Here is a 16,963-nt window from a genome sequence, read left to right as displayed (position 1 = left end):
CCCTGAGGTTGCACTGCAGTCTGGCCTCATCTGCCTGTTGTGTACCTGACCTGGGACAGCCCTGTGGGGCCCCTTCAGCACTGGGGTTCAGGCTCTTCTTCCTTGGCTAGACCTGGGTGATGGGAGGACGTGGTGAGGCCCCGAGGCTGCCCCCCCCATCCCCCCAGGTGCTCTGCTTCCTGTCAGGGTTGTCCCCTCCTCCAGCTCCTTACCCCTCAGCTTCCTGGTTTCCTGTGTCTGAGTGTGAGAGGGCAGGAGTCTCTGGAGCCTCCCCTCCAGTCAGCCGTCCCTGGAGGCCTTTCTGGCTCCACCTGTGCGCTGCCTGGGTCACCTTGAGACTCTGGCAGCCTCCCCAAGCTCGGTCCCTTGTCTGGCACTGTGCGTCGGCTCCTGGTGGCCGCTGTCCTGCTTCAGCTTCAGCTGTCTGCTCCCCTCAGGGATGGCGCACTGAGAGGCTCTGGTCTTCACATGCCCGCACTCTTCCCGCCGCTCGGCGCTTGCTGTCAGGTGCCCTCGCACGCGTCAGCGCCCTGCCGGTTGTGAACAGTTCAGCCATCTTGATTTTAAAGCCATCAAGACTTAAGCAGTGTGAGGGTGGCAGCTCACTCTGTTTGCTGTCACATTCAAAAGAGAAAGTGACCCCTGTCCTCACTTTTGCCATCCGTGGCCCGGTTTTAATCTGGAGGCACTTACAGAGGGGAGAGGAAAGGAGAGCCGTGTGACTCAGTGTGGGACTGTCCATGTCACCTGAACCAGCTGCATGTTGCTTCCGGAGTTTGGCCGTTCAGGGTCCTCCAAGTGGGCTGGGCGGATGCAGTGGTGAGGGAGTGGGTGGGCGCAGCAGCCTCACCCACTGCCCTAGCTGGTTCCCTCGGTCATCTGAGCCAGTCTGTCCCTCGGAGGAGCTTTGCTTCTGGTCACATGGGCCCTCGGGCTGGGGGGCGGGGGGGCAGTGGCAGCGCGTGCAGACACAGCTTGACTTGGTCAGCTGCTTTCCTGCCTGGGTATTTGGTTAGCCTCACTCCGCTGTCCCATGTGACAGTTGTGCTGCCCTCATTCTAGCCCAGAAATGTCCGAGGGGCAGGTGGGAGCTGCCTTGGCCTGCACACATCCATCTTGGCTTTTCTAGAGAAGCCAGCAGTCTGGCGGTCACTGGAAATTTCAAGTTGTTGTATGTTCGCAACAAATCGGGGCAGTCCTAGGGACTGGGCCTCCAACGGGCCTGGCAGTGGGGGCGGCGGGTGCTGTATGCACGGGGGGCTGTGCGCACGTGTGGAGATGGAGCCTCCGTTGACTGAACTGGAATATTGCTTTGCAGTGTTATATTTGTGAATAACTTTGCCTTTGGTCCTGAGGTGGATCACCAGCTGAAGGAGCGCTTTGCCAACATGAAGGAAGGTAACGTACTGCCCCGCAACCGCCCTGCTGGGGCCGCCCCGCTCGCCGCCCACTCGCTCTGCCTAGGTGTGCCACTGATCCCAGCTGATGGGATTCTTCCACGTTTCCACACCCATCCACGGCAGGTCCAGTCGAAAGACCTCGGGCGGCAGGGATCCTGGGCTGTGGTTGTCATTGTCACCTGGGTAGCCGAGCTGGGTGCCTCCCAGCTCAGTGTGGGGAGTAGACCCTTACTGCTCGGCCAGCCCGAGGGATTTGGCGTGGGTGTCCAGGTTAATAAGGAAGATAGAGGCTGTCCGGTGAAATGTGAATTTCCCACAGACAACGAAGAGCTTCTTGGTACAAGAGTGCCCCCGCTCGTGCTAAAGGATGATCACGTGTATCTGAAATTCAGACTTGACCGGCATCCCTGTTTATCTGGCAACCCTAATCTGGCATTTAGGCCCGGCTCTCCCACATTTTCTGGGCCTCTTTTGTTTGGAACCACGCCCATCTGGCCAGAGCGCTCTGCTGCTTCCCTCTGCTTCCGTTTCCTCGGTCGCAGGTCCAGTGCGGGCAGCAGCCCAGTCCAAACCTGTGTGGGGGTGGGGAAGGTCACAGACCCAGCTAGCTTTTTTCTGCCTTCAGCACCACTGGCTCTGTGTGTGTGCATGCACTCGAGTGTGCGTGTGCCCATGTCTGTACAGCTGAGCATATGCGTGTACATGTGTGCATGGTGGTTCCTAATTATTTGTAAGAGTGAGTGGCTGTTCCCTGCACCATGCAGTGGATTTCCAGGGCGTCCTGAGGCACCCTTTTGGCTGTTTATCCTGACTCTCCAGCCAACAGTCACCCATGGCCTTCGGGCCACTATGGAATTTTATTCCAGAATGGCCCCTTCAATCTTTTTTGACAGTACCCATGGGGCATCCCGGCTCGCTGTGCTGTGGGATGTCACCCATTCTGGACTCACCCTTCATGGTGACCTCGACCTTGCCCTACACAGCTCTGTTTCCCAAGGGCCTGGGTGCCTGGTTGTCACACGTGGGCCGGCTCAGAGTTGGTACTCCCTGCCAAGCTTTCCCATCACCAGCCACCAGTTTTCCTGCAGTGGCGTGCCCTCAGTAGTCCCCTAATTCATCGTTGTTGTATAGGTGTTGCAGGGTGATAGGCTAACCCTAACCCCTGCTTGTATCCCATCGTGCCCCACACTTTTAGTGCCGCCGTGGTGCCAGCGCCCACTCATCCCTGGCACAAGGTCACTGCCTGACCGTGCTCTTGCCAGCCCTGGGACCCATCCCTCCTGGTGGGGATGGCGCGCAGAAGCAGGCTGTGTGCTGGGCTGTCATGGGGCGTGTGCGTGCGTGCGTGCGTGCGTGCGTGTGTGAGTGCCTGCCTCAAATGGATTTATCCTAGCTTCCTATTGAAATGTAATATTATTATTTTGTTTGACTTTTATGTTTGGCTTCTGTTCCCACACTGCAGAGTTTAGCATTAATGTGTGTACTCGATGTTTTCAGTGCAGGAGGAGCGGTGTGGTGCTCAGAGCGTGAGCAGCACCATGCACGCACTCTCACCGTGGCAGAGGCCAGGGTCCTTTTCCTCCCTAGAACTAGCACCTGGACGTGGGGGTAGTGCAGTGACTCGGGAGCGGCAGGTCCTGACCTGACAGCCAGGCTCTGCTTCCGTCTGCAAGTGTCAGATCCGGGGTTGGGCATAGGCGGGGTCAGTGCCCATGGGCTTTCAGGGGCCTTGGGCGCATTTCTATAGGAAAGCGATTAGTAGGACAGGCTTAAGCGTGCCTTAGCTTTGTTTTTACCTGGAGGAAACGGACAGGACCCGCGGTCCTCGTGCAGTCCGCTCAGTGTACCTGTAGCCTCTCCGCCCCTGCTCTAACTCCACTTTCCTTTCGTGTGTGCGGTGGTTCTCCCCGAATGGCAATGATCAGTTTTTGTGTTTCAGGTGGCAGAATCGTGTCTTCGAAGCCCTTCGCACCTCTGAACTTCAGAATAAACAGTAGAAACTTGAGTGGTAAGAAAGTCCTGCATTGTTAACTCTGAACAGACGTCATTAGCACTGACGTGAGAGTGTAGCCCAGCACTGCTGACACAGGCGGGTCACTCTCTGGGGGGCTGAGCAGCCTCTCTAGGCCCACCCACTCGATGCCAGGAGCACCCCTGTATGACAACCACAGATGTCCCCGGACATCGCCCCGTGTCCCTTGGTGGCAGAACCGCCTGGGTTGGGAGCCACAGGCTTGACAGGAGGCTGTGGAGTTACAGGGAGTGGTTTACAAGCTGCTTTGCAGCCACATCTGCTCGGCCTTCGAGGCAAGTGGCTGGTGTCTGCAGCAGGCAGGTCTGCAGCTCTGGCCCCTGGGGAAGAGCCCTGTCGCTGTGGGCGCTCACCCTCCAGCACAGACCTGTTGGGTACTAGGTGTGCGGGTAGCTTTTTCTTCCCAGGTGCTCCCAAGTGCTTTCCCATCCCTCCCCGTCAGCTCTCCGCGGTTCTCCTTGGACACGCACCTGGGTTAATGGGACCGTTGTGCTCGTCATGCACTTCCCTGACCCGCCAGCGTGCTGATCAGGCGCCTCGCTGTCTGGCGGGTGGGCTGGCTGCACGTGATGGTGCCTGAAGCTTGACCTATCCGTCCTTGCAGACATCGGCACCATCATGCGCGTGGTGGAGCTGTCACCGCTGAAGGGCTCGGTGTCATGGACGGGGAAGCCAGTGTCCTACTACCTGCACACCATCGACCGCACCATAGTGAGTGTCTGCGGGCGAGGCCCAGGCTTCCCACAGCACGGGTGGGCTCCAGTCCTTGTGTAGGCTGGATGTTCTCCCGAGTGACATGTGATGACAATTGCCTCAGTGTCAGAGGTCTCTGGTATCCAGGGAGTCCGTGGGCCAGCTGGGCCTGGTCCTCACCCAGACTCGCCCCATATGACACGGCCCTATGGGCCTGCACAACCCCCAAGAGCCGGGGCCTGCAGTTGGGGTGGGTCTCTGGGCAGAGACATGTCCCTGCCAGGCTTGCTGCCACTCCCCAAGGACATCTGATGTTGGCATGTGCAGACGGGTTGGCACTAACTTCCAATAAGATGTTTTCCTTTCTTTTCCATTTTTAGCTTGAAAACTATTTTTCTAGTCTGAAAAATCCAAAACTCAGGGTAAGTGTGTGCTTTATTCCTTCACTGAACATCGTGGGGTATTGCTTGAGGAGCTCCCAGCTGTGGATGGCGAGCACCGCTTTGAGGGATGGGGATTACGGCGCTCACTGAGCAATACTTCCTGGGAGCAGTGTTTTGGGAACTAGGTTGAATGAGTTGCAACCTTTGAACAATGTTTGGGTAACTTGGTGAGTTCTGCAAAGTGTAGGATGAGGGAGCCGCTCACGGTACACTGACCCATTGCGTCCGGAACTGAGGCCCGAGGCAGCTGGAGCACCCGCGGTCCTCTCTGGGTGTGGGCAGCCCCCCGTTCAAGGCGAGCTGGTTTAGGCCCTGACATGGTGGTTTTGCTGCTGGTCTCAGCGTCCTACAATGCCTAGTCCTGGCACTACACCCACCCTCCTCCACCCCCCCCTTCCACCTTAGGCCTCACAGGGCATCTGCCCAAATGCCTGTCTTTTTGGAGACACAGGCAAGCATCCGAGCAGGAAGAGGCCCCCACCACACCCCAAGCACAGAGGACGAGCTAAGCTGGGGGCACCATCCACGAGCTAAGCTGGGGGCACCCCCAGGGCCTGTCCAGCAGCCTCCCTGGGACAGCACACGCTCTGTGCACAGATGTGCCCCAGTGTGCTCCCCCGTCCCTTCAGGAGAGGACTGGCGAGCAGCTTCTTCAGCGCTGCACCCAGAGCCTTTTGTCTTTGATTTTGTTTCCTTTAACATGTCACAGTTTAGAAGGCCACCGGGTTTCTAACTGACAGATTTGGGGGTGTCTGCTCGCTCATGGTAGACATGCGTGTGGCTTGTGGCCAGCTAAGGGCCAGGGGTGGCACACGGGCTTCTCTGCCTCAGTTTACTCACCTGTACAATGGGCAGAGAAGTTGACATGAGTGGAGTGGGGCCTGCTAGCCCACCTCAGGGTTGAGGGGGACGCTGCCAATGCCAGCACTTTGAGGACACGTCCAACACTTGCTTTCCAGGAGGAACAAGAGGCAGCTCGGCGCCGGCAGCAGCGAGAAAACAAGAGTAACACGACCACCCCCACGAAGGTGCCTGAGAACAAGGCAGCAGCACCCGCAGACACCCCTGTGGTGAGTGCCCGCACCCTGAGCCCGCATGGCTGCCAACGGGCACAGTGCCCAGTTGCCCTGCCCTCGCCCTGGAGGGCAGCAGTGCTGGATGGCCCACACATTGGTCAGCACTGGTCACCGGTCTCAAGACAGAGGGGCTTCCTGGGGTGCAGGGTGCCTTGTCCAGTCACTCTGGGTCCTGTATCTCGGGCTCATGAATAATGATTTTGATCCCTCGACATTCCATCCACTAGGATTCTGGTGCTGAGGAAGAGAAAGTAGGGACGACTGCCATCAAGAAGCCATCCCCCTCCAAAGCCCGGAAAAAGAAGCTGAACAAGAAGGGGCGGAAGCTAGCCGGCCGGAAGCGCGGGCGCCCCAAGAAGATGAGCACTGCAAACCCTGAGCGTAAGCCCAAAAAGAGCCCGACTGCACTGGACCTGCTGCGTGCCCAGACTGCGTCCCAGACGGCTGCTGCCTCGCCGCAGGGTGAGCCAGCCACAGCCCCTGAGAGAAGGTGGGGGGAGCTTTCCCAGCATGCCTGGCAGAAACCACGTGCTCACAGGGATTTCATAGAACTACCAAGACGTGGTACCTGGCCGTGCCGTTGGACCGCAGGAGTGTTGAGTCTTGTCTTTGAAAAAGGCAGAGAAGCTCCATAGAACAGTCTGTAATTCCCCGGGAGGGAGTACTGGGCAGTTGTTGACACGTGGGTGCTGTTGTCTCCCCAGATGCATACAAGTCACCTCACAGCCCGTTTTATCAGCTACCTCCCAGCGTGCAGCGGCAGCCGCCTGACCAGCTGCTGCTGGCACCCACCCCGCCTGCACTGCAGAAGCTGCTAGGTGAGCCGGGATGTAAGGCGCAGGGCTGGGACTCTGCCGCCAGGGGACACTGGTCAGTGTCTGGGGACATCTGTGATCATGTTGGGAGTGCGCCTGCATTAGATGAGTGAGGCAGGGCTCCCGTGGCCCTAGGGAGGGGGCTGGGCCCGTCGGGGATGAGCCCTCCCTCACCTTGTGGGCTTCGACTTTGAGACCTCTCATCTCTTTAAAAACTGGGTGAAGGAAACCCTTTTGAATCATCGGAGCTACCAGTTTCCCCAGTTCCACATCTACAGCCTGTGTTTACTAGGAAATTTGGCACATCTGGTCATGGAAACCCACAGTCTTGGGGAGAAAGAAAACGCAGTTGGTGATAGCAGGAGCTGCAAGGGGCTCACAGGATGGTCCCCCTGCTGAGGGGCTCTGGGGGGGGGGACGCCAAGGCAGTGAGGGGACCGAGGGTGCCGGCACCGTCCCTGGCAGTTCTCCACAGCATCTGACAACGGCCAGGGGAGCTCCCAGAGAAATTGAAGCCCGCCCCCAGCCTTTCAGCCTCGAGACCTCAAGGCTTCTGCTCTGACACCTTGTCCCCGGCTCTTCTAGAATCCTTCAAGATTCAGTACCTGCAGTTCCTGGCATACACGAAGACCCCTCAGTACAAGGCCAGCCTGCAGCAGCTACTGGATCAGGAGAAGGTGAGACCCGCTGGTGGCTGTGTCCCCAGCGCTATGCAGAGGGGCGAGATAGCCAAGCCCTTCACCCTTCACCTGCCAGCCACCGATGGCCCCAGCCCACCAGAAACAGGCTGCGCTCCCTGTCATGTGCCCTGGTCCCCGCTCAGAGGGCCCGCCCACAGTGGAGGCCGTCTGTGGTGGCACTCGGAGTGTGGGCTTGCTCAGCCCCTGGACAGGTGCCGCCTTCTGATGGCATCCTGGGGACCAGCTGGTCCTCCCGTCTGGGTGCCACGGCTGCACATAGGGAGGTGGTAGCGTTCATCAGTGAGCCTGTTGGAGAGAGGGGACAGGGTGGAGTGCGACCGCACACTCACCAACCTCGTCTCCGCAGGAGAAGAACGCCCGCTTGCTGGGCGCTGCACAGCAGCTGTTTGGCCACTGCCAGGCCCAGAAAGAGGAGATCAAGAGGCTTTTCCAGCAGAAACTGGACGAGGTAGAGCTGCCCAAGGCTGGGTGACCCAAGCGCAGGATGGGGGGAGGCAGCTGGGGGCACAGCCAGGACGGCTGAGATCCAGAAGGACCACTTCCTTTGTGGTGCTTTTTCCAGTGGCTTAGAACCGGATTCTGGTCGGAGTGCTACTCCCTACATGGGGCCGGCACAGACTTGTGCCCTGGGGTCACCCCCTTGCTCCTTTCTCTGGAGGGCTGCAGCCTCTGTCATGTGTCCGCAGTTGGGAGTGAAGGCCCTGACCTACAGCGACCTGATCCAGGCACAGAAGGAGATCTCGGCTCACAACCAGCAGCTGCGGGAGCAGACGGAGCAGCTGGACAAGGACACCCGGGAGCTGCGCACCCAGAGCCTCCAGCTGGTGCGTGCGTGGGCCCGGCCCGGCCCACTGGCCTCCTGCGCTCTCCGAGTGCCGCTGCTTTGCGTGGCTCTCTGGGCTCTTGAGTGTGAGCGGGGCCCAGGGCCTACAGGCGGCTCCTTAGATTCCTGTCGGGCATCCCGGAGGCTCTGATGATTGCACTAGACGAGCCCTGGACGGGGCTCAGACTCTCCTGGTCCTCAGTTTCCCAGTGCTGGACTCCTTAATGAGCCGCCAGGGCCGGGGTACAGACCCCTGTGACCTCACTCAGCGATGGAGACCCATCGCTGGATGTGCAGGGGCCTCCCTTCTAGGGGGCTACCCTGCCCCATTCCGTGGGACCCCTCACCGTGCTCCTCAGGCATTTCCTACGTTGACCCTGGTCTTCTCCTTGGCCCTTCTGTGCAGCCTGGCCTTCCAGAGCAAGAGGGAGAGAGGGACCAGCCCCTGGAAACACCTGCCCAGATGCCCTCCCTGTCTCTCCTCAGGGACCCAGTGTCGGGGTGGGAAGCAGACCCCCTGCTGGGCAGCCCATCGTCCCCATAGCACCCACATTGCAAGTCTGGGCCCGCCTGGCCGAGGCTCATGGCCGTAAACGACTCCTTCCCCACAGCTAAAGGCTCGGTGTGAGGAGCTGAAGCTGGACTGGTCTACGCTGTCCCTGGAGAGCCTGCTGAAGGAGAAGCAGGCCCTGAGGAGCCAGATCTCCGAGAAGCAGAGACGCTGCCTGGAACTGCAGGTAGGGCCCGGGACGGATGCAGCGGCCTCTCTGGGCTTCAGCCATGGTGTCGGGAACGTGCTCAGAGCTGTCAGCACGGAAGCTGACCTCCTCCCAAGGACAAGGCATTGGCTCCCGGTGTCACAGTAACTGACGCCCCCCTGTCAGCCCTGGAGGGGAGCAAGGAGCAGGGCAGGTGGGGCCCCCCACTCGCCCCCAGGGCATCTCGGTTGATCCCAGACTTAAAAAGTTGCCAAAGCACCTACTGAGGAAGTGTTTCTGACACCTTCACGGAACCGCTTGTGCTTTTTTGATGGGGTGACCCGTTTCTCAAGAGCAGCTAGAAAAAAAGTGTGGGGTAGGGAAAGCACAGCACAGAGGCTGTGGCTGAGTCCCCAAGTCTGGAACTTCTAAGCGACAGAACAAAGGAAGACGTGCAGCGCAGGCATCGGCCGTCACGACTGTTCCGTGTGTACTGGCTCGGGCCCTCATGGCACCGCCCCAGCCTGGCTCTGCGGCAGACAGAGCACTTCTGCTCAGCAGGCCGCTGGGGCTCTTTCAAGTGGGTTATCCTTATAAAATGACACTGCAATGAATTTCTCTACACCGATGACTCCGCTGAAGGGTATTTCCCTCAAGACCTTGTCCTCAGAGTAGACCTGTGAGCAGTTTCAGGTCCCACAGTACATGTCTTGTGCCGAGCAGCAGTGTACGTCATGGAAAGAGGTGGCTGACTGTCACCAAAGCCAGGCCTTGTTCCTGCTATGCACGTGCCCGCAAGAGCAGTCTCCACAGGGGCATAGTTGAGTTCCAACCCTTCAATGAAATCAAGAAATGGTACATGTTCTTAGGGGGGGGAAATCAGAGCGAGTGAGCTGACAGAACAGAAATGTGGTTGGGCAGGCAGCTGAGACAGGTAACCTGTGTGTTCCTTGTTGAGTCCCTGCTTTCCTCGACAATGGTGCTGGAATGGCGGCGTGCACAGCAGCGTCCCGTTCTGCAGGCGACCGGGAGCCCGCTCCTACCCCCATCTTTCCCTCTCAGTCGTCCCAGACTCCTAGAGGCTGAACCCATTCTGGGGACGGGGCTGAGCGGTCCCTTCCCTCCACCTGGGCTCTCAGGGGGGTGATGGACTCAGGCTCACCTCTCCCCGGTAGCACAGACCCTCCTTTAGCCTGCGGTTGCCACCTCCTTCCTCTCTGGCCTCCAGGCCCATCTCACCCTCTCCTCTTGGCTCCTAACTTCACGGGGCCCAGCTGAAGTCTTGTTGAAGCAGACAAATCAGCTTCGGGTTCTGCTCATTTCCACTTGCAGCAGAACCCATCCCCCAGCCCTCTCCCCTGCTCCTGAGAATCCTTACCGAGAGCATGAAGTGTTTAGTTTTGCTGTGCCTAAAGAGCAGTCTGGAGTTTTGCTCAGTAATGCATGTATTTGTTGGGTAAGGGGCTGGCGCAGTAATGTCACAATCTGGTGTGATAATAAATGATTCACATGGGATCCAAAAATAATAATAAATAAAAAAACAAATGCCCCGTGTTCTGACCCCTGGAAGGAAACTCCTCCAGGGTTTTTCCCGATGTCTTACACTCCTGGGAGCACTGTGTCCTCTGTCTTGCTTTCTGGAGCATCAGCAGATGTGCGTGTGCAGAACCGCCCTTGACCCTCACATGCTGTCTTGCCCAGAGTGCCCCGATCGAGTTTGGGCGGCTGGCTGTCCTGGTCTCCATGTCCCTGCAGCCACTGTGGCTGAGTGTGCTTTCCCCCTTCCCGGGACTGTCCCTTTCGGTGGGCTGCTGGGTGGGGCTGGGCCTTGGGCCTGATGCCCTCTGTCTCGCAGATCAGCATTGTGGAGCTGGAGAAGAGCCAGCGGCAGCAGGAACTCCTGCAGCTCAAGTCCTCTGTGCCACCTGACGACGCTGTGCCTGGTCACCTTCGCGGGAAGGGCGGCTTGGGCCGTGAGCTGGACGCAGAGCCCGGCCGGCTGCACCTGGAGCTGGACTGCTCCAAGCTCTCACTGCCCCACTTCAGTAGCATGAGCCCAGAGCTCTCCATGAATGGCCATGCAGCCAGCTATGAGCTCTGCAGTGCGCTGAGCCGGCCCTCGTCCAAGCAGAACACCCCCCAGTACCTGGCCTCACCGCTGGACCAGGAGGTCGTGCCCTGCACCCCGGGCCACAGTAGCCGGCCCCGTCTCGAGAGGCTATCGGGCCTGGCGCTGCCCGACTACACCAGGCTCTCACCCGCCAAGCTGGTACTCAGACGCCACCTGAGCCAGGACCATGCGGCCAGCAGCAAGGCTGCCACCAGCGAGCTGCACCCACGGTGAGTGTGTGGGCTGGTGGGTCTGCCCCTGGCACCCTTAAGCCATCGTGGGGTCTTGGGAGTGGGAGCTCATCAGTTTGGGAGGAATTCGGGGGGTTGCTGAGCCTAGGCCACCAGCTCTGAATGCAAAGTCCAAGCCGAAGGGGCTCCAAGAGTGACCAAGCGGTGTGTCTCATTCCAGAGCCGAGCATACCAAGGAAAACGGCCTTCCGTACCAGAGCCCGGGCCTCACCAATGGCATCAAGCTGAGCCCTCAGGACCCACGGCCCTTGTCCCCCGTGGCCTTACAGATGACAGGAGAGAAGGGCAGCGAGAAGGTACATACAGCTGCCAGGAGGGGCCCATGGGGTAGGGGCCTGGGGATGTGTTCACCTGCACCCGAGCCGGGGCTGTGGGGACAGCCCAGTGGATGTCCTGAGTGGGTCTATTAGGAGAGGGGGTCCAGGTGAGGACTGGTGGAGCCAGGAGAACGCCGGGTGGGGGTGGAGGGCTTGGGAGTCCGTCAGGCCCTTGTCCACGGGCACCTGACCCCTGCGCGGGGACGACACTAGGAGAGTGTCTTGATAGCATAGCCATGTTAGGGAGGTATTGCCTATGGGGACAGAAAGAAGAGGGCGGCTCTGTGTGCGTGGCTGCAAATTTAAGAAACATTGGAAAGTCAGAGCTTGAGGACCTGGTGATTGTGGCTATTGGGTTGATGGGCGAGACCCTGGAAGGTCAGGAGGAGCAGGTTGGGGTGGAGGCCTGGGTGTTAACTGGGTTGCGGGGACGATGGCTGGAGGGTCGCTGTGTCCTTTGGGGGGTGCTCGTGGCCTGGGATTTGCTGGTCAGCAGAAGCAGGCAGTCTCTTGTGTCTGCAGGGTCTGAAGGAGCGCGCCTACGCCAGCAGTGGGGAGGCCATCACCAGCCTGCCTGTCAGCATCCCGCTCAGCACCGTGCAGCCCAGCAAGCTGCCCGTCAGCATCCCCCTGGCCAGCGTGGTGCTGCCCAGCCGTGCCGAGAAGGTGGTAAGTGCGCGCCACGAGGGCCAGGCCCAGGCTCCAGGGTACTACTGCGCCCAGGGCACCCATGCAGGCAGAGGGGGCTGGTGTCTGCTTTTTGTCCCCTTCTGTTAAACTGTGTGCTATTGAATTTTGAACACACCATGGTACCCAAGAAAAACAGCATCTAAAATCCAGATTTAATTACCATGATATCTTGCTGTTTTCATCTCAGATATTTTTTTGTAAATGGGTGTGTGCCAGTGGAGAAGGGATCGAACTGCCTGATACGGTAGAAGCTGGAAGCCCACCCTTTCCTTCAGGCTACACGTGCCTTCTCCTGCCTCACATGTGTGGACTCATGAGCACAGAACCTCGTACAGTGCAGCTTCTCTTTGTCTTTACTGAGCTGTAATTCACATACAATTCACCATCCAAAGTGGGCATTATAGTGGCGTTTAGTACGTTCACAGGGTTGTGCACTTAGCACCTCTCTAGTTCCAGAACCTTCCATCACCCAAAAGGAAACCTCATTCCCGTTAGCAGTCACCCCCATCTACTCCCCAGCCCCCGCAACCATGAACCCACATCCTGTCTGTGGATGTGCCTGTTCTGAACATTTCACGTAAATGGAATCACACACGGTGTGGCCCTGTGTGTCCGGCTTCTCTCATGAGCACCGTGTGTTCAAGGTCCATCCACGTTGTAGCGAGTATTAGCGCCTCCCTCCTTTTACCGAGTGACACTCCAGTGGGTAGATGGGCTACATCTTGTGTATCTTTTCATCTGTCAGTGGGCATTTCTTGTTCCTACTTTTTGGCCAATGTGGACATGCGTGTACAGGTTTTGTGTGGTCAGTGTTTTCATCTTGTTCCACGTAGGAGTGGAATTGCTGGGTCAGGTCGTAACTGCAGCCCCTCACTGCTCCCTGCCCCTTTTATCCGCAGCCTAAGCCCATTAGCTAGAGCCATCCTGTAGAACCCAAGTCAGACATCTGTCCCTCCCCTTGTCAGACCCTTCTGGTGGCTGTCCCCCATGCCCACACCCTGAGCAGGTCACTCCCCGCTCTGCATGCTGCTTCTCACACACGTGCCCTCTCCCTGCCTCATGCCCGCAGCATGTTCTGTGGCCTGTGGCCCCTCCCCAGTGTTCAGCCGCTGGCCGTCTCAGCTGACAGTGTGCTCTGTCCACAGAGAAGCACTCCCAGCCCTGTGCCGCAGGCACGAGAGTCATCGTCCACGCTTGAGAAGCAGATGGGTGCTAATGCCCACAGTTCTGGGAGCAAAGGCCTCGCCCTGGCCCCCGCAGGTGAGACTGATCCCCCAACTTCCCCCAGGGGCCAGGCCGGAGGTGCAAGTGGGGCGCCCAGAGATGCTGGGCTGGGCTCAGAGCCAGACTCCTCCTGGCCGTTGGGTCTGCGCTGAGGCAGGGCGGCCGTCCCTGCTGGCGGCAGCAGCACAGCACAGCCTGAACCTGTGGCTGGCATCCAGATGTGGACGTGCTCAGTCTACCTGTATTTCAGCCTATGTGGCGGACTGGGTGGCATGGTGGCTGTGTCCTTGTCAAACCACTGTGGGCGCCTGGGCTGCTCCGTTTCTGGCTGGTTCTGGTTTTCAGAGAGCGCCGATTCTTGGCACATCTGTGTGTTGACAGGGGGCCTGGGACACTATGGCTCTGTAGCCGAGTGGGTCTCTGTCACAGCTGCTCAGCTCTGATATGACAGCCCATGGGCAGGTGGTGGGCCTGTTGCTAAACAGGCTGGGCTGCAGTTTGCCCACCTGCATGAGCACATGGCCTATTTGGAAATTATTTTCCTAGGCATAAAGAGTGGATTGCACAAGCCAGTACTGAGACTGGGTCCGTCCCTGGTCTTATGGTGCCCCACTACTCCAACACGGGGGCACGGCTTTGTCGCTGGTAGCATAACCGAGTTCTGGGCAAGAGACAAGTTATCAGTTGGACATCACCCAGGTTTTTGAGCCTCTAGGGGAGGCCCCCTAGAGAGGGGTTGGGGTGGGGAGTTGGGGACGGGCTCCAGGGCTTCCGATGGTGCCACGCCCAAACATGGGAAGGAGCGCCCCGCACCTGGGCACTGTCATGCCTGCCCGAGGGCACCTGCCTTGTCCCTCTGTGCCATCTCTGGTGGCAACGACAACATGGAGGCTGGTTCTCGGGGCCTGAGCATCCTCACCAGTCCCACCCCAGGTTGTGCCATCTTCAGCCAGTCTGAGCGTCCTCTCCTGGGACTTGCTCCCCTGAGCAACGGTGTTCTTCTCGACAGGCTTCTCCTACACCGGCTCCGTGGCCATCAGTGGGGCCCTGGCAGGCAGCCCGGCTCCGCTCGCTCCTGGAGCCGAGCCCCCCGCCTTTGACGAGTCCTCTAGCTCGGGGAGCCTCTTCGCCACCATGGGCTCCCGCAGCTCCACCCCGCAGCATCCCCCACTGCTGGCACAGCCGCGGAACTCTGGCCCGACCTCACCTGCCCACCAGCTGTGTGCCAGCCCCCGGCTGGGCACCGCCCAGGGCCCATTCCCTGATGCCAGCAAAGGGGACCTTCCCTCTGAGGCTGCCTTCTCAGATCCAGAGAGTGAGGCCAAGAGGAGAGCCATCTTCACCATCTCGGCCGGCACCAGCAGCACCAAACAGTCGCCTTCCAACAAGCACAGCCCTCTGCCCGCGGGCACTCGCGGGGACAGCAGCCAGAGTCACGGGCAGGACAGCCGCAAGCGGGGCAGGAGGAAGCGGGCGTCGGCAGGGACCCCCAGCCTGAGCTCGGGCGTGTCCCCCAAGCGCCGGGCCCTGCCATCCGTCGCCAGCCTCTTCACGCAGTCTTCAGGATCCCCTCTCAACCTCAACTCCATGGTAAGGCCAGGAAGGAGCGGCTGTGGCAGGGCTGGGGGGAATTGCGCAGCACCAACAGCCTGGCATCTGGGTGGCCTTCCCTCTAGGCCCACCCACACGCAGGAAAGAGTAGGGAGTGGGCTTCACGGTTCCCGGGGCTCTACCCACCAGAAGGCTCTGGGCAGCAGGGACCCAAGCACAGCCCGTGGGGTTGGTGTGTGCAGCTGTTGACAGGGTTGTACTATCTGTGCTGCTCTCTCAGGTCAACAACATCAACCAGCCTTTGGAAATCACGGCCATCTCATCTCCCGAGAGCTCCCTGAAGAGCTCTCCTGTCCCTTACCAGGACAATGACCAGCCACCCGTGCTCAAGAAAGAGAAGCCCCTGACCCAAACCAACGGAGCCCACTATTCCCCACTGACCTCGGATGAGGAGCCGGGCTCTGAGGACGAGCCAGGCAGCGCCAGGTGAGGGGCTGGGCTGGGCGGAGCAGTGGGCATGGCAGGGCTCTGACAGGCCCTCGTGGTCAGGCGTGACCCCCGAGGACAGGCAGCTTCCCCCTGCCGACTGTGGGTGGGTGCAGGGGTCCTTAACAATCCCTCCCCTCGCCCTGCCCCAGACCCTGGTCCCTACCTTCTGCTTCCTGTCTGTGAATCTGACTCCTCTGGGGACCTCCTGTGAGTGCGATGACACAGTATTTGTCCGTCTGTGACTGGCTGATTTCAGCGCATAATGTTCTCAGGGTCCGTCCACTCTGTAGCAGGTGTCAGTGTTTTTCCTTTCTAAGGCTGAGTAATATTCTGTCGTGTGGATGGACCGCGTTGTGTTTCTGTGTCATCCATCCACGGACACGCAGGTTGCTTCCAGTTTTAGCTACTGTGGACCGTGCTGCTGTGCACTCACAGACATGTTTGTCTCTGTTTCCCTCATACCGAGTGGTGGAGTTGCTGGGTGTTTAACTTTGTGAGGGGCTGCCTCCCTGTGTCCCACGGTGGCCACTTGCTGCATGTCCCCACCAGCCACGTTCCTGCGGCTCCTCCCCATGTCGCAGGCCTGCTTCTGTCCTTTAGTGTAACAGCTGCTCTTGTGGGCGTGGAGTGGAGTGAAGTGTCGTGGTCCTGGCTTCCATCTCCCTGACCACCAGTGGTGTTGAGTGTCACCTCACGTGTCATCTGTGTCTGCTCGGGTCCTTGGTGCTCTCTGTCCTTGGGTGTCCTTTGCTGCTGTTGAGTTATGAGAGTGCTTTATGTGTTCTAGATCTGTGACCCCGTACCCACCTGTCTCCCACCAGAGATATATGGCGTGTGAATGTTTCCTCCCCTCTCGGGGCTGTCTATTCACTCTCTTGCTGGTGTCCTTTGAAGCACAGAAGTGTCACATTTTGATGAAGTCCCATTTCTCTGTGTTTTCTTTTGTTGCCTATGCTTGTGGTGTTTTGTTAAAGTTATTTCTTTTTGTTCCTCATCCACATATGCATATTGCATTTTAGAACTTGCACGTGGATGTTTTCCACCTGTGTTGGGCACGTCCAACTTAGCGATTTCCGAATTCTTTCCGAGGCTCTATGTCTGGAGCTCATCGTGTCCTTTGGGACGGACTGCACAGCACTGACACACGCACACTGTTTATAATCGTGCTGCTGCAAATCCCGGCCACCGCAGCATCCTGCATGCTGTGTGTCACGTGCATCACAGCAGGCACACGTGGTCTTCAACAGCGTGAGAGAAGTGAGCGGAGTCGGCCCGTAGGGACAGTGTATCTCTGTATATGTGGAGATAGAGGGCCTGTCTCTCTGCAGTGGCTGAGCCTTCAGCCCTGTCTCTCACCAGAGATACCTTCGTGCTAGCGCTGGGGCTGCGCATGGGTGTGAAGGGCACCAGGGCCTGGCCGGCCTCCTGGACAGCTTGGTGCACACATGCAGCTCTCCGCGTGTACGCGGATTTCAAACAGTCATCATGGTTTTTTTCTCGATAGAATTGAGAGAAAAATTGCCACAATCTCCTTGGAAAGCAAATCTCCTCCGAAAACCTTGGAAAATGGTGAGTAACAGCTTGACACCCCCCCCCCCCCCCGTGCTAAATGACACAGCCCCCGGATAACAGTGATGCCCAGGCTCAACC

The 16,963-nt window shown here is 58.8% G+C and overlaps 1 protein-coding gene across 4 annotated transcripts in view; it reads left to right on the top strand.

The window, feature by feature from the left end:
- The window catches only part of DOT1L (DOT1 like histone lysine methyltransferase), a 53,801-nt gene that overhangs the window by 29,844 nt on the left and 6,994 nt on the right, over positions 1–16,963 (top strand). For 3 of the 4 annotated variants that reach the window (XM_081076517.1, XM_081076515.1, XM_081076514.1), the window contains exons 9-26: positions 1,319–1,398; positions 3,340–3,408; positions 4,037–4,143; positions 4,506–4,547; positions 5,528–5,638; positions 5,872–6,106; positions 6,349–6,462; positions 7,045–7,136; positions 7,507–7,608; positions 7,847–7,984; positions 8,595–8,720; positions 10,537–11,021; positions 11,203–11,338; positions 11,882–12,028; positions 13,195–13,309; positions 14,283–14,863; positions 15,105–15,310; positions 16,818–16,882. In XM_081076517.1, coding sequence (XP_080932643.1) covers positions 1,319–1,398; positions 3,340–3,408; positions 4,037–4,143; positions 4,506–4,547; positions 5,528–5,638; positions 5,872–6,106; positions 6,349–6,462; positions 7,045–7,136; positions 7,507–7,608; positions 7,847–7,984; positions 8,595–8,720; positions 10,537–11,021; positions 11,203–11,338; positions 11,882–12,028; positions 13,195–13,309; positions 14,283–14,863; positions 15,105–15,310; positions 16,818–16,882 — 2,951 coding nt within the window. The remainder of the gene's footprint in view (positions 1–1,318; positions 1,399–3,339; positions 3,409–4,036; positions 4,144–4,505; positions 4,548–5,527; positions 5,639–5,871; positions 6,107–6,348; positions 6,463–7,044; positions 7,137–7,506; positions 7,609–7,846; positions 7,985–8,594; positions 8,721–10,536; positions 11,022–11,202; positions 11,339–11,881; positions 12,029–13,194; positions 13,310–14,282; positions 14,864–15,104; positions 15,311–16,817; positions 16,883–16,963) is intronic. The other variant, XM_081076516.1, reaches the window with a different exon arrangement.

This window comes from Rhinolophus hipposideros, assembly GCF_964194185.1.
Source record: "Rhinolophus hipposideros genome assembly, chromosome: 16".
NCBI classification, from domain to species: domain Eukaryota; kingdom Metazoa; phylum Chordata; class Mammalia; order Chiroptera; family Rhinolophidae; genus Rhinolophus; species Rhinolophus hipposideros.
Note: the sequence above shows the minus strand (reverse complement) of the source record. Positions and strands in the feature narration are given on the sequence as shown.